The sequence below is a fragment of the Lepeophtheirus salmonis genome, chromosome 4, assembly GCF_016086655.4.
Source record: "Lepeophtheirus salmonis chromosome 4, UVic_Lsal_1.4, whole genome shotgun sequence".
Lineage (NCBI taxonomy): Eukaryota > Metazoa > Arthropoda > Copepoda > Siphonostomatoida > Caligidae > Lepeophtheirus > Lepeophtheirus salmonis.
In genome coordinates, this window is record NC_052134.2 from 30,282,040 (window position 1) to 30,299,323 (window position 17,284).

Below are 17,284 nucleotides of genomic sequence, written 5' to 3' on the forward strand. Positions count from 1 at the left end.
GGACTTTTACTTATAACTCTTCACTGCTACTCTCCGTCATTCCTGAACAATCACATTTGTGGTACCACTTTATTGTTTATACGCATAATATGTTCCCTCCTCAAGAATGAAATAATAATCTGATCAGCTTGAAAGAAATAACAATATATAGTAAGGTAGGATCTACAAAAATCTCTTCCATTATTGTACTATTTTCATTCATGGTTATAAGAATAAGTCTTTGTTCGACTCAGAGTCGAATTGAGGATCGATATCAGAGTAATTTTTTTGCTTGATATACAGAGGAATTTGTATTTTTTTTCTCCTTCTTTTCATTTCTATTTGCAGATTATGTAATGAAACATCATGACTGCAAACCTGCTCTTCTCCCAAACATTACTCAAATTGTCATTGACAAATTTACTATAAAATCTCACTGACAGCACGGTACTAGCATGTTCATGCTACGTTAAACTACATTTGAATTAGAGAAAAATATTAACAATATTTTTTATTATCTTAAAATGTTACATAACCTTAAAGCAAAGGTCATACAAACCAGTAGTAGCAACACCACACAAAATACTTTTTAGCATTTTATTGATTACTAATAAATAGCCAATTAATTGGTGCACCCCGTAGTTTTAACTGAATATACCTATGAAATGATTGCCTCTTCACAAAGTTCTCCCGAACAAATTCCTGCATCTCCTTTTGAGTTTTACCCGAGTATCGAAAGGAAGATCCTCGAGGAATGATACGACGTTTTTCTCGTTCTTTGGCTCGTATTCCTGAGGATGTACAACGAAAGAATCCATGATGCTCTACACACTTCTTCCAAAAGTTTTTACACTGATTTCTATCCTCGAAATAGAACTCCACAGTGTCTCTATAGCAACCCTGCTTAAGGAAATAAAATAAATACATTTTATTATAGAATGACGGCAGGAACCCAAAGTTTGACTCCCTAAAGCCAAGTATAACCCAATGGCAGAAAAATTCCAGGCTTCACGGGCAGATAGCTCTATATTTTTTAATTATTCTCCCTTTCACTTAGTACTAAGCTTTAATTGAGAGCTGTAAAAATTTCATGACAATCAGTTCTTTAGTTTCTTAGTTATTGTCCTATGTGTGATCAAAAACAACTTTGTGTTTTAATTTTACACTGCTTGGTGATGGGAAGCAATGCCATTCAAGCTAAACAAGGACTTGAAAAGTGCTATGGGGACTCCACATAATATAGTAAATAAATAATAATAATTTAAAAAAAGCCAATTCTGAATAAAAAAAAAACAACGGGATTTCTTTGTTAAGCCTGGAACATTTCAGTAAAAGTGTTATGTACATTGATTTGAGCGGTTTGATATTTTTCTACTGGCTCAAAATCATTGTGGATGAAATTGCAAACATAGAATTAATCAATTGATCATGAAACAAGAGAAAAAATACGACATTCTTAATTTTAACCTTCCAACGTTCCTAACGTATTGATTCGTCAAAAAGTGATAAAAACGCGTATTTCTTAAAGATCTAATTTATAATAGTTATTTGGAAAAAGCAAAAAGCATAAAAAGTATGTCAGTCACATATAATTTTTGTTTAGTATGTCTAATTCAAACCAAGAATTTAAAAGTTTCGATTCCAAACAAATATTAAAAATCTCTGATTCTGACCAATTTTCATGACAAACACCTACATGAGGGAGGATTGATTGGTTGAAAAATAGGAGTTTACGTCTTTTTTTACTTAATTCCTTCAAGAGGAAAAGGAATAAATACTAGCACTAAGCTGCATGCGTAATTATTGCATGTGCCAAAAAAAAATCCCTCTTGTTTTATTTTATTGTATAAGCCAACAAAGTGAGTTTTTACCTGTATTGTAAACAGGTCAATAATTTGACCTAAAAAAAAAAAAGAAGTCAATTTACAATTTCACTCAAATTTTTATATGTTAATTTGTAATATCTGATAACCATATACAATAAGTTTTTAGAGATGCATGCGATTGCACTTAAATGCTACAGATGAAAATGTGTGCAATAGAGCAAATTTCTGAATATATATATTAAATATTATAATAAAGTTTTTGCATTATATATGCTTTGTTTTTAGAATGTAGTAATTAAGAGAATGAAATGTATCTCTAAAAACTTTGTGACCTTATGGGTAAAACTCATTTTGTTGTCTTATAGAGTGAAATACAACAATAGAATAAAACAATTATATACTAAAGGGTTTTTAAAGTAGATCGATATCTTCAAAAACATTCGAAATACAGCGATTTAAAAATAGGTTAGATGACATGGAGGTCGAAAATTACAGAACCTCAAAATCCTGAACTGGAGGACAAAAACAAGCTAAAATTTTGGATTTATGAGTTTTTGACTATTAATACAAATATGAGCAAAATTTGAAAAAAATCGAAGATGATGATGTGAAAAAGTTCCTTTTTTTATTGATTTCATTTAGAGATGAAGGAAGACGAAACATTCAAAAAAATTGTAACGTTTCGTCTCCTAATCGTCCTGGAAAAAATCTTCGTTTGTCTAGTTACAGTTAAATAAAATAAAACGGCATTGACCTAGTCGATAAAGGAATCGAACAAAGTTTCGGACGATATCCGAGATCCTAAAATGAATGTAGAGACTTACTGTATCTGGATGTAATTTGATTATGTATCTTTTGCGTTTAAAGCTCAGTTTGCGGATTTTGGCCCAGGAAAAAGTATTGATTTTCGTATAGTTTTGGAAAACAACAGCACCCATATGAGCAACGGCCAAGTTGAGAGGCATTCCATCATGATCCTACAATCAAATAAGTATGTTTTATTATTACTTTAAGACTTAATATTAGACATAAATTACAAAGCATAAATATATATTATGTAAGGAATTGCAACACATTTTGTTATAGAGTCAATTAATCAGGGATCGTTGAACATAAGATTCCTTAATTATTTTGATTTTTTTCCCCCAAAAAAAAATTTAATTTTTGAAATTGTACTGAAACAAAGTCCCCCATCCCAAGAACAAATAAATAAAATAATCTTACGGACGCCCCTGTAAATTCATATAAAGATTATACCAATCCCTATCACTCCCACCCCCCCTCTCAACACAAAATTCCATTAGAAAGACAATTGTCAAATGTTGCAATACTCCCTGTAGCCAGAGAGTGTTGCAACAATGAAAAAGTATCAAATTAGATTCAAAAATTAGACTAATTATGAACCATATGGTATTACTGAATTAAAACAATCGTCTAAACAGCTACCTGTTATATGATTTTGAGAGGAGAAAATAAATTACTCCTATAGAGAAGAGAACCTTCAACATTTAAAATAACATTAGTGATGGGAAAATATCATAATTATATTTAAAAACATATATATATATATTTTTTTTATTATGCATTAGAAAAACAATTTATAGCAATGATAGGTGAGAATTCTTTTTTTTAGAAGGATATGTTAACACACCCACGAATAACAAAATAATGATCAAAAAAGAAGAAAGAGCACAACACGCTTTACCGTTCTTATTTTTTAAATAGTTATTCTAAGTTTTTTTCTTTACAAACATCCCGTCTTCAATTATGGTATAAGAGATCCAGTAAAAAAAAAAAGAAGCAGATATTGTACCACTTGTATAAATTCATACCCCTGCAATATTTCATTAATACGACTACGTTATTATTTCTTAAATCAAAAATATATACATCCGGGCCACTATATGGAATGCACCCTGTATAAACACCCAATGCTATATGCACACCCCTGCAATATTTTATTACCACGAATACAAGATTATTTCTTTGATCAAAATATGTTAATGATATACGAGGGTCGTCTGGAAATTCCGTGCAAAGTCGGAGAGATGGAACTACTAGCACGTATCGAGGCTATGTCGAGTTAGTAACATCTATTGGAAGAACACACGCCAACTTATAGCCAGATCGTTCTTTTTCTTTCTGTTTGGCATCCGTTTGAAACAAGGAAATGAAGTGATTTTCAAGAAAGGGATGAAAAATAATTATGTGTGTTGATTCAACCTTACTCAATGTAAGGCAAAACTCGCCTCTGAACACTTAAAAAGAAGCTTAATAAACATTATGGGGAATCTTCAACTCCGATTTGAGCAGTGGGTTCAAAATTTTGGGAGAGCCCATATGAGCACAAGGGACACATGTTGAGGTGACTACTCCAGAAATCATGATTTCCATGATATGGTGATGGATGACAGAAGAATGAGGGGGCGTGAGATTGCGGCGGGCTTCTAGACTTGGAACCCTATTTCCATGAATTTTGCGACACCAACTGCCGAGGTGTGAGCTGGTGCACTGTAGTGAAAGTTGGCATGTGTTCTTCCAAGAGATGCTACTAACTAAAAATAACCTTGAAACGCGTCATCTCTCGGACTTTGCATGGACTTTTCAAACGAACCTCGTACATCATGGATCACAATATACAGAGCATCTGGTGACTCGCTGTCCTATATTCAAACAGGCACACAAACTTTACTTTATTCATATAGATTGCAATGTGTATTTGTTGTGGATGTAGTTGTTTTGATTTTCGATACAAAGGGGATTGTCGCAACTGACCCCTGCTTCCCTTTACTATCAAACCTCCCATGTACTACTATAATTAAAGATTATATATATATAAATAATAAAAGCCATAGTTATATCATGCACATATGGAATATGAAATGGTTTTTTTTTTTAAATATATAGTGATGAGGATGGGAGGAAAGCCAAAAGGAGGTGGTGTATATTAATATGTATATAATGAGTTAAATATAACTAACGGATTTGATAGCTCCATAAATAATAATTATTATGACAACGACGATAATAATCAAAACTATAAATAACAACGTCATTATAAATCCATCTCTCATTTCCCTCCATTTAAATCCGATTTGGCATGGTTAACAACCAACCAACAAACCATTCATCTATCTATATATTCCATATGTATGAGTTGTATCTTGTACTCTAGGGTGGCCCTTAAGTATTAACTTGTACTCTAGAGCAGGGAATCGGAGGTCACAACGGAAAGGGTAAGGATATGCTTTCCAAAAAAAGAAAAAAAGAACTTAGATTGTGGCATCAAAAATTTAGTTTTTTTACAAGTCTCTTCTGCATCATTTTAAAAAGTCTTTCCTAAAAGATAGTGTTCCACCACAAATATAGATGGATAGTCCCCTTTAACTTCCACAGCCAATCACCCGTTTTTTGATATGGAAGATACACTTATCGAACTTTCATCTGACCAAACACTAGAAACAGATTTTGATTATAAAACAATTGATGAATTCTGGATTTCTGTGATGAAAGAGTACCCACTGCCTAGCTAAAGCAGCTGAGATTTACTTAAACCATTTGGTTCATCCAAAATACCTTTTCCGTATTAATTTATATGCAAAATAAAAACAAATTGCAGCGGGAAGTGGATCTTCGAGTTGCTGCATGCAAAATTAAACCTAGAATGGACTTGATTTGCTCAAAACACAGTGCATATCCGTCAAATTAAGACCTTAATTCGTTTATAACCCTATTTCCGCATCCACAGCGCCTAATGTGTTTGTGAGTCCCAATTTTGACTTTATTTATCACAAAAAAAAGATAATTAATAAAAGGAATTTGAATACAATTCCTAAAATTAACTCAAATATCTACATAAAATATTGCCTTGTATGTATAAAGTAAAAAAAATGGATTGTGGTTTTCTTATTTTCTAGAATGGTTTTTATCTAGAGACACCATAAAGATTTGATCCCATGGATTGAATTAAGGAGCATGACAAATGTACAATAGTCTAAATCCTCGCCTCTAATTTTCTTTCAGAAAAATACCTCAGAAACATATATATATATTTATAGATTTCCTCAATAAGCAATTACTCAACGAATGACTGATTTTATCAGCATGCGTAGCGGCGATGGAATGAAGATTAATTATTTTAAGAAAAACTAGAGCATCCTACAACGTTTAAAAATATATAAATACAGCGTAATACCTTAGATTAAGAGCAATATCCATGAGGAAGGGGTTTTCGTGGTTTAAACCCGTGCAAAAATTTATGCAGGTACATATATTTTTTTAGATTTTGTTCGCATTTCAAAACCCCTCCCCCCTCGTATCTTCGTTCACAGCCCCTTCATTAATAAATGCTCAACTATTTCCAGGCAGCTATCTATATACATAGTAAAAGGTATAAGTATTTGATCCCAAGCTGATTTAGTAAGTTATCCTTAGTCCATGATACTTTATCATGTTATTTTTGAATTCAATTTGTAACATCATACTCATGTATTTCTTCAACACTAAAAACATAGCTTCATTTCTTTGTCCAAAATTTACTTATTTGAAATTAGGTGGTTTTAGACTAGTACATATGTATGTTTCGTCTTTGTTGGATCACCATATTCTGGCTCAACCTGACCCAGAAACTGACACAAGGGCTAAATAAACGCTTTGTAATATCTACTTCTTCCTTTCACAAATAGAAGGTTTTACAAGAATTATGTATAAGAAATAGCCAAGCATAGTCCCAGGAATGACAGAAAAAGGACCCCAGGTTCCTGGCTGGGTTCAAGAGGTCTACCGACGTTGACCAGGCAAATCCATATCAATTCTTGTCAAAAGCCGCTCCGTGCATCGCAGTACCATCTCCAGAGCCATTAATGATAACTTAGCGTACAAAAGCTACGTCCTATGGGTGCAAAATCTGCTAACAGATTCAATAAAGCTCACCAGATAGGCAATGTCCAGGAAGATCCTGTCTTCCTTGAATAACACTGGAGGATATTTGGTATTCTTCTCAGGTGAGAAGATATTCCTTCTTGACAAGAAGAGAAACAGATGAATGGCAGATGGATATGTAAAGAACCTTTTGAAGTCTCCATGGTGTTCAGAACAAAGAACCCAGCCACCGTAATGATCCTGGGCGTCATGAGTAGTGAGGATCACATAATGCAACCATACTTCTTCAAGTCAAGGCAGAAGGTGAACAAAGAGACCTACTTGGATATACTCAAGCCCTGGATGGACAAAGTGACTGGAGACAGAAGGTACACCTTCAAACAGGAATCCGCCCCGCCCATATGGATGAGATTGTAGATGAATGGCTGAAGGACAATGTGACTCATTTTTGGGACTTGAAGACCTGTCCCTCCAACTCTCATGATCTTAATCCTTGTGATTTTTATATGTAGGGAAAGTTGGAAGGGAGGCCTGTGCAACCTACCATAACTCTGTGGAGGCCTTGACGTAATCAACCTGTTCCATAGACGCTCTAGAGGTCTTTAAGTCCGTTAAAGCTTTCAAATCATTCATCATTGATCTTGGTTCCCTTAAACTTGTTCCAAATTTATTAGCAAGACCCTGTACTTATCGCCTAACAATTTAATTCTGTAGTAAAGATAGTTCCAAAATATAACAACAACATACCTCGTATTCCTAATAGTGTAAACGGACACTTTGTATCCAAAGCACATGCAATTCGAGATATACCCGTGCATAAATATATCATTAGTCATTATAGATTCTTCACTAAGTTCTACATACATAATACAGAGTGCCACATAAAATATTTGATTCCAAAAGAAGATAATTACATCACTTATATGATTAACTTCATAGATTGTACTTTTAAGAAGATGAAGAAAAAAAAGATGTACATGAAAACTTATTTTCTTTGATTTCGTTAACCTAAATGAGTTCGTGCTAAAAAAAATTTACAGTTACCACAGTTGCACAAAAAATGATTACACAGCAGTTTTCCTATTAAATATATCATATTTAGATACCTGATCATCCATCCATCAATCAAATAATAATAATACATACAGGAAACGGCAAAATAACATCTTTTTAATAATGGGTGGCAATCAGACTGTATAAATAGTGGGAAAGTGGGCATGGTTTTATTCCAGAGGCGTTGGAGTAGTGGGGAACGTGCGTTTGTCGTCGAAAATAAATATTTCCAAAGATATTTTGATATAATTTCTATAGAATTTGATTCCTTGCAATTTAGTTATTGAATTCTTAATGGTGCAATTTATGAAAATCAGTTAATTTTCTTCAATTTATGATATACCAAAACAATTTTTTCAATTCATTTTGATAGTCAATATTAGAAGACGCCAATAAGCAGTGATTGAAATCCTAAGAATTAATTTTCTTTTCCTCAAGAGTTGTTATTATTTTTTAATTCCTGGGTAGTGAGAATCTTTCCTAAATATATCCAAAACCTGATGGAACATATGTATGTGCTCATAAAGGATGAAACATAACCCAGAGAATTTGTTGGCGGGTTATAATTGGACTCATAGAAGAATTGGGTTCGGATTCATTCTAGTAAATGTAATTATTTATATCCTATATCCCTTCCTCTCTTGTTACAGCTGATTGTAGCTGATCTAATGAAACGTCATGAGCATTATTATTTCTCTCCTCCAAAATATTCTTCAAATTGTCAGAGTTACCATGTTGATTTATTTTCGTTTTCTTATTTTAACATGAATATTGGACACAGGACTTTCCTGACGACCAATAAGTCCACAGATAATAATGTAAAAATTCTAAATTAGTGCATTTTTTTCAAAATAGGTTAATTGAAACAAGATTTATTCCGGAATAACCACCAATTTTAACTGATTAACTAATTACTTAATCAACAGATGATTTCCCGTAACTATAAAATACGATATGTGGCTTATTAAATTCTGCATTTTTTGTAAAAAATAACTATCCCTTTAAAAAATCTACCTTCAAAGTTATTTAAAGATAAACAAAAAAAAAAAAAAAAAAAAAAATGAAAGAATCCCCAGGTTTTAAAATACTGAAGTTCAGCGTAGGGATAATGGGGGAAGTCACCTATACGAGGAAAACTTCAGCTACCCCCTGTGTACTGAGTGTTATAATATCTCATTTGTCTCTTCAGTGATTGAGTTTTGGATTCTTATAAAATTAGTTAGAGCAAAAATAATCAAAAACTGACTTCACCTAAAAAAGTAATTTTTATTCCTCCAAATAATAAAATTCTCAAATATATCGCAAAGAAGATACTATAGAAACTGTATCTCTCTCTCTCTCTGTTTTGATATTGAATATCAATTTTCTCTTATAAAAGTCAAGATAAATTTAATATCCAGACATTCTGACGAATAATTTTACATCTCACTCCTTCTCCTAATTCATATGAAAATATATACATTTTTAGTTAATATTATTCATTTAAAATTTGTTTGTGTAAATAATTCTAGGAAATAAAGTAAATTAAATATTTATGCCGGGTGCGTTATTGAAAACTGGACATTTTGAATCTGGAATTTGAACAAGTATAGTTTCAGAAGAACGTAGTTCAAATAACAACGCGTTTGGGAGAAATTATTGTCTTGAAATCAATCTGCGTAGGTTCGTGTTCCGGTCGTTCCTAGAGAAGATTATTTACTGTATGTATGTGGACTACAAAAAAGATTCCTAGATAAGATAGAGTAAATGTAATACTATAATTCTTAGTTATATTTAATCCAAGCAACTCCATTTGACCAATTAAAGGAACATTAAAATAAAAAATATAACATTAACTAAACATTATAAAGAACGTGCGTCTACATTTCTTATCTACAATACAGCCTCAATCTACTTTGATAACGTCCTCAATTCCCCACTGGAAGCTCTGAGAGTTGATAATTATATATTTGGGCCTAATATATTTCTAATGTACATCGACAGAAGCCTTTACATGCCTGTTAGAAGGAAAAGTCAAGCAGGTTCGCATCTGGTATGTATGGTGGCCACATTGTTTTGGGCCAGAATGGAATGTTGCTCTTTATTATATTGTTGAAGCTGGTCTTGATACCGTTACCGTCATTAATGGCCTTCTTGACGGGCTATAGGAGGCCAAAATGGTCAAAAAAAAGAGTTCAAAAGTACTCATTCAAAATAGTCTTGCTAAAGAGAGTTTCTTTCATTGCTGGTGTCCAAGATGGCTTCTCCCCCCCTCACAAAGTTCTTTCCACCCACTTTTTTGATAGCTCTCTGAACAGTTTTGTGTGAAACTCCGAGATCTCTAGCATGGACCCACATGGACTTGAGGGTGTTTTCTGTTACTCCTTCAGGTCCAGTTTGGCAATTTTGTCAGAGCCCTTCTTCCTCTCCAACGTTTTGGACTTGCCAACGGCGTAGATGGTGGTCCTAGAGACAACCAACTGTTTGGAATCCGTGAATGAAATTCGTCGATTACGTTCAAGTGTCATTTTCTCGACTTGTACTTAAGCTATAGAGCTCATGTTTTATTTTTTATGCTTAAATATATCGAAATATGAATTAAATTCAATCCCTCAAGTTTTATCAGTTATTGCATAAGTAAGTGTTTAGATGATTTCAATGGACCACCCAGTTATATAAAAAGCTAAAGAGTTTTTAAAAAGTTTCTACTTTTTTCTTTTTTTGAAATATAAAATATGAATAAAACCAAGACAAATATGATATTAATAATAAAAAGAAGAGAGAGAGAGGAGAGGGGCTGGGAAATGGTTCATTTTCCTTTCAAAACATTGGGGAAAAGAAAGGAAATTATTTGGATAAAATAGTTGAGGTGGATTTAATGCTTTTGACTAAGTATATACTCCATATAACTCATTTAAGTACACATTTATATACATTCAACTTCTTCATTTTTTGGATACTACTTTGTAATCAGTACCCATCTAATAACTGCTATTTATTTTTTATCCAGATATGTTTTATCAGATTTCCTGTTAATGGGATACACAAAGCTATAAGGCAGTAGGCAAAATAAAGACCAACTGATTAATATTTGTACAAATATAATTTGTCTCCCACTTGAGCCGCTGACAAAGATGCTTGGCATATTACTCCATAATTAAAAAAGCAACCTACGAGGGCGGCCCCAGAACTACCTAGCCTAACGAAGAGATGACAGTTGTTATTTAAAAAAAAACCCATTTATAAAGCTTGAAGTTTAAAGATGACACATTTCAAAAACTGTGGTAATAGAGAGTTGGTCTCGATTTCTTTTTCCAACATAAAATATGTAGGAAATACATACATACATATATCAACAAAAAAATTCAATAATTAAATAAAATACAGGGTTCTTCAGGTAAATCCAGACCATCTTTAACTGCATCATGATCAATAAGAGAAGCAAGTAAACGCTTGGAATTAAAATTTACAAGTTCTAATAATACAAAAGAAAAAAATCATTCCATCCTTGCCAATCATTCGCTCAATAGGAGGCCTAAAGGATTTGCAGGAATTTAAAAAAAATATCCGTGGCTGATACTTTGTCACAGTACTTGATGATGGAGGCCTGTTGTGTGACCTTCCTCTCTGCCTCCATCTAAAAGAAGTAATCCATGGGATTCATATCGGGGGAGTTAGAACGCAAGATGTGTGGGAGTCAAAATAACACCTTCTTTTTTAAACAATTTTTGTGTCTTGGGGGCCTTGTAAGAGGGAGCCGAGTCTTGTTGAGATAGGAATTCGACACCATTGGCATTAGCTTTAATCCGAGGTATAATTTCGTCAAACAGGAGTTCAGAGTACCTCGCGGCAACCACCTTCACTTTTGGTTCAAAAAAGGTGGGGCATGACAATACTTAGTTTTAGACGTGTGGACCTTAGCTCTCTCTGTGGTCAGCTGTCCGTCTTTCTGGATTTTATGGCGTATCGATTATCTCATTAATTTGTCAAAAGTTACTTTATTTGAAAAATATATTTTTTTATGTTTAAACGTATTATGCGCGTTCTACGCACTTGAAAGATATTGAGACAATTTTGTTAGAAAATACTACTTCACATGTGGTAATGAGTTGTGAGTGGACTTTCCACATGCCTTTCATAAAACTGGGCATTTCGTGAGTATAATATATATATAAAAAGTACATGTCCGAAAAAATAGAATGTTTGGTCTCCTTCATAAAATAAAACTACTTGAGACAAATATTTGATAATTAAAATTACTGGGGTTTTTTTTTATTACCTTTGCAGCATGCATTTTGGTTCCATAGAGTTCACAACGTCGTGCCGTTTCGAGAAGATTCAAATCTGCTTCCGCAGGAGATTGTCCACTAAATTGGAGAGAAAGACAAAAATATAAATATGAATGATTATTCGTCGATATTTCGTAATAAACTTACACATGTTTCTTATGATTCTCCATAATCCGCCTTTCAAGATCCGCATCTTGTTGAGGAACAAATTTGAATGATGATAAGTATGTATGATCCGGATAGTCTTCTATAACATAGTCTCCACATTCCGCTGAAAAATAATAATTAAAAAATCAGTTTTTGCTGCTCCAATTTGGAGTATTTAGAGTAAATTTTTAATTATTTCTACGTCAAGTAAGTATAAGCTAGGATGGAGACATGGAACCTTGATACCTGGAATAAAGACTTCTTTTAACAAATTTATCATTTTTTCTTTCATTGTATACAATAATATATCAGGGAAACCCCGGACATTAATACAGGGTATTTCAGGTAAATACGGAGCACCTTTAACTGTATCTTGATCAATAAATGAAGCAAGTAGAGATTTGAAACTTTATTTACAAGTTCCAATAATACAAAAAAAACCAAAAACATTTAATGTGTCCGTCATCTTCTCCAATCATTTGCTCGATACGAAACACAAAGGATTAACTGGCATTGACAACGTCTACAAGGGAGACTTTGCCTCATCATTTTATGATGAAAGTCTTCAAGGAGTCGTCAACGCTGTTGTGAGAATTGGCGGACACCGTCCTCTCCAACTCTCCCTAAAAAAATAATCCATGGGATTTTATATCGGAGGAGTTAGAAGGCCAGGTCTGGGGTCCAAAAAGGGCGCCATATCTTCTTTCAACAAATTATGGATATTGTAGGTCTTGTAAGAGTGGGCCTAGTTTTGTTGAAACAGAAACTGGACAGTATTGGCCTCAGCTTTTATCCAAGGTAGCGCTTGGTCAAACAGAAGTTCAGAGCACCTGTCGGTGCTCATAATCCACCTATGATCAAAGAAGATGGTTAGGGAGGATGACACTGCCGTTTCTCCGAATGATCCCAGGGGTGGCAATGCTGGCCGGAAACTTGGTTTTGAAGACGTTGGGGACATTAAATCTCTCTGCGGCCATACATAATTCGTTCTGGATGTTGTGGGATCTGTGGACAGTCCATTGTTTCTTATCCAAGTAAAATACTATTCGGCTACAATGGGACTCCAAATCGAACAGAAATGTTCTTCCGTGGGCGGGCTGCCCATTTTGGCCTTCATTTTGTCTATAAGAATATGTATTTTGTAGAAGCGGCTTGACTTAATCCTCAAGTCAGTGTTTATGGGCCTGGAGACTGTTGTATGGATGACTTGGCGCTTTATGGAAAGAGGGTTAATCGGAGTAACAGGATATATCTTCAAGGACCATTTCATGCCTACGATGAATCTGGGAGTGCGTTTTTATTTCAGTGGACCACTCAGTAGCTCAAATTCTATGCCTTGGGAATGAGGAGGGGATATATTTCTAACTAGAGTTGGGATTGTTAAATTTTGTTTGAGTTCCGAGGCAAAGTTTCATGTCATTTTACGTCGAACTCAGAATATGTGGAATGCTCAAACGGAGAGATTTTATTATACAATATATATGGATTACCATCACTCTTGTGTACAAGAATCCCTTCTCCAAGACCAAAATAATACTTTAGGGGGCCAAGAGGAGAGAGGGGATTGAAAAAATAACCAGACCAGCACTTTTCAATCTCTAGAACGTAAAAAAATATTTTTCTGATTTGGAAAATTTAATTTTAACCAAATGAATTGAAAGTCTGAAGGATCGATATAAAAGGAAATTGACTTATAAAAATTCATTTTGAGACCAAGACCGATCTCTATAACTACATCACTAATTGCCAGATATACATTTATGCATGTAGATCTCCTTTGGTCTTTAATAAAACCTTCATAAACAGGAATAAATTTATGTACTGACATAAAAAAAGTGGACATAATATGAAGTAATATTATGTCAAAAAAAAATGATATTTTAAAATTCGTCAATTGATCACAATGAAATAAATGAAAAAAATAAGGTATTGTCCGTAAATTTATTCCCTTGGGAAGTGACAGTTTTAACAAAATATGTATAAATATACATATAGGTCGTCAATATGGCATGTTTACGGATTACAAAAATAGTTTAGGCTTCACTCTAAGTCTTTTCAAAGCTCACGAGGGCAATTTTAAGGACTTTGGTTAATTTTAATATGGGGATACGATATTGTTTTTAGATACGCCACAAACAAATTGACTACCTGCCATTACAATCATCTGTCTTCTGATATGGAAGATGCACTTATCAAACTTAAATTTTAATTCTAAAACACTTGAGGAATTCGTGGTTTTTGTGATTAATGAGTACCCACTCCTGGCTACAGCAGCTTTATATTTACTTATACCATTTGGTTCAACTAATTTATATGAGAATACTTCTTCTTTAATAAGTTATATCCAAAATATATACAGATCGCGGCTTCACGGGAAGGATGATCTTCGAGTTGCAGTGTTCAAAATTAAACATAGAATAGACCTGCTTTGCTCAAAGCACAGTGCACATCACTCAAATTAAGACCTTAATTCGTTTATAAACATATTTAGCCTGTAATTTTATGTGTTTGTGAGTCTCCATTTTTACTTTATTTACCACAAAATACAAGAGAATTGATAGTAAAGAAATTATTCCAAATAGTACATATTTTGCTGATTTTATATTAAAAATATATTAGATTATTTCTTCGATATATTGCTTATATTTTTCCTATTTATTTGTTTGATATTTTTCAATATAAAAGAAATAAGGTTAGGTTAGATGATGCTACTCCACTTTATTTCCTCTTCTTTTAGTTTTCAGTTCTAGTACTGACCGTCGGAAGGACCGGAAGTCTTAAAGACTTGTCGTAACACAGGACAAATAAATAAGGATTGATTCAACACTAGTAGTGGGTATCTGAGCAGCAACATCTTGTGGAAAAAGGAGAGTTTTCACATAGCGGCACATTATGTCACTTTGTTATATGTATAGCTTTGTTCCACTCTTGAGAGATAATTTATGTTTCATTTTACAAAAAAAAACCGGAAAGTAATACTGTATATGCCTGAGCCAATCAAAAGGATGCGTAAGGAAATCCATGAAGATCATTAAGGCTATCATCTCATCATTGGGGGCCATCTTCCTCCACCTCCTCAAAAATAAAAACAACTAAATAAGGATACATGTATCTACGTGTTAACAAAGAGATAGATAAAGAGGACCTAAAACAACTTTATGTTAATGAGGAAGGAAGGTATGAGATCCCCATAATTCGTTTATGAACTCATAACACTTTCTCATGCCTATTTATAACGACTGGAGCAGTGAATTCATTTATATGTACACCTCCAAAAATATGTTCAATTGAAGGTTAAATGAATTGGTCATAGGTCATATTGCATATATATTATTGAGATGGAAAGCAAGGAAGATTGTGCATGCTTCTACACCTGCCAAGGTGTTCATAATGAATAGGACTATAGATATATATGTGCGAGGGAGGTACCAGAAGTACTCAGTCTGACTAAGGGATGACAGTGGCTGTTTAATCCTTCGTTAGTGAACAAGGATTTTTGATCCAATTGATGTATATCTGATTAAAATAGGTAAAATGCTCTTGAAACATCTTTAAGAATAAATACAACTTTTTGTTGTAGGGAAAAATGTCTTTTCTTTGAACTATTTGGAAATTTAGCAATTTTTAATCAAGATTTGGTGAATTTGATCAACTTGTTCACTTTTAAGTCGTTCTTTTCCTTTGTTAATAAAATTTATTTTTGCCTAGCTGAGTTAAAACGAGGCCGTACGATCTGACAAGACGAGCATCGTAGTGGTTGACAAAATGAGTTGACGACTTCAGCCATTGTGTAGAAAATTCACCAAGTGGTACTGGTGTATCTTGGACTGAAAGTGGAGGAGCTAGCAGACAGTGTAGGCATTTAAAAAAGTGAGATACACCGCATATTATCTCAAAAATTTGGTCATGAGAAACCTGTGTGCAAGATGTGTGCCGCATTTTCTCACACTTAAACAAAAACATTGCCGTGAAGAAGTTTCAATTGAGTGTTTAGCGAAGTTTCACTACAAAAAAAACAAAAAAACACCAGAAATTTTGAAAACAAATTCAATTTTTTTTACTGTATACCAAGCCAACTGTGACGCATCTCTATTATGCAAATTTTGAGAGGTTAAGAGTCATTTTTTTACAATGTTCCGAGAAGAAATGTAGTCCAACATATAATTAGCTCTCCATTGCTAAGAAAAACATTGTCCTAGTCGCAACCACGAGCACTAAGTAGGAAAAGAGGATTGAGATCCCAGTGCTCATACTAGCAGGATTGTCCCAAAAAACCATCTGTCAGAAGATTGGGACAATTTAAAATGTATCCATTCAATTGAAGGTCAGTGAAGACCTCAGATACTCTCCAGAAGCAGGCAGAAATCCTCCGTGTCTGCCAAACGCCTGAAATCGCCCTTCAAGAAAAAACTGAACCTCTCAATTGCTAACTTGTCCAGGAAGATGAACAAGTCCCCATCAGCGGTATCCAGGGCTCTAAAAAAAGGCAAGGGGAACGTATCTGAGGTGTATTCAGAGGCCTCTGTGTACAGAAGACTTTGTGTGTAAAAATAGGTAAATAATAAATAACGGGGGGCCCGGTATAGAATTGAATTTTTTTTTTCCCTAAATTTTTTTATTCTTTTCTATGTTGGGTCAGTTACTTCAGGGACTACCCTCGAAGTAATACTAGTTCTAAAATGCACATGATTTAATCAAAGACTTATGAAAGAAATCCTCCTTATTAATCCTTTGGAGACACTTTTGTATAATGATACAAAAATACTTGATAATTATTAAGAAAAGAAAAGTAATACTTATGATATTGGAAAGGCTGTATTGAAGACGAATATAATCTCATCAATCAAATAAAGACTATAAACTATAATTAATAATCTTAAATATCATAACTCACGTAATAAATTTGAATATAAAGTCCATATGTAATAAATTTGAATATAAAGTCCATATGCAATAAATTTGAATCTATGGACCATAAATATATACATGAAATTATGAGTTATTAAAAACTGTCATAACTATTAATTTCATGACTTTATCACTATACATAAAAAAAATAAGATTCATAAGTGATCTATCTTCATAACAAAAGCTTTAAAAACTTTCAATGATGTGTTTTACTTGTCTATC

At 33.5% G+C, this 17,284-nt stretch overlaps 1 protein-coding gene across 4 annotated transcripts in view; it reads right to left on the reverse strand.

Annotated features, from left to right (window-relative positions):
* Cdep (Chondrocyte-derived ezrin-like domain containing protein) overlaps positions 1 to 17,284 on the reverse strand; it is a 99,249-nt gene that overhangs the window by 27,379 nt on the left and 54,586 nt on the right. For 2 of the 4 annotated variants that reach the window (XM_071887815.1, XM_040710921.2), the window contains exons 5-8: positions 12,155 to 12,278; positions 11,998 to 12,085; positions 2,630 to 2,782; positions 638 to 879 (exon numbers count right to left, since the gene is read on the reverse strand). In XM_071887815.1, coding sequence (XP_071743916.1) covers positions 638 to 879; positions 2,630 to 2,782; positions 11,998 to 12,085; positions 12,155 to 12,278 — 607 coding nt within the window. Of the gene's footprint in view, positions 1 to 637; positions 883 to 2,629; positions 2,783 to 11,997; positions 12,086 to 12,154; positions 12,279 to 17,284 lie in introns of all 4 variants that reach the window. The other 2 variants (XM_071887814.1, XM_040710920.2) reach the window with 1 other exon arrangement.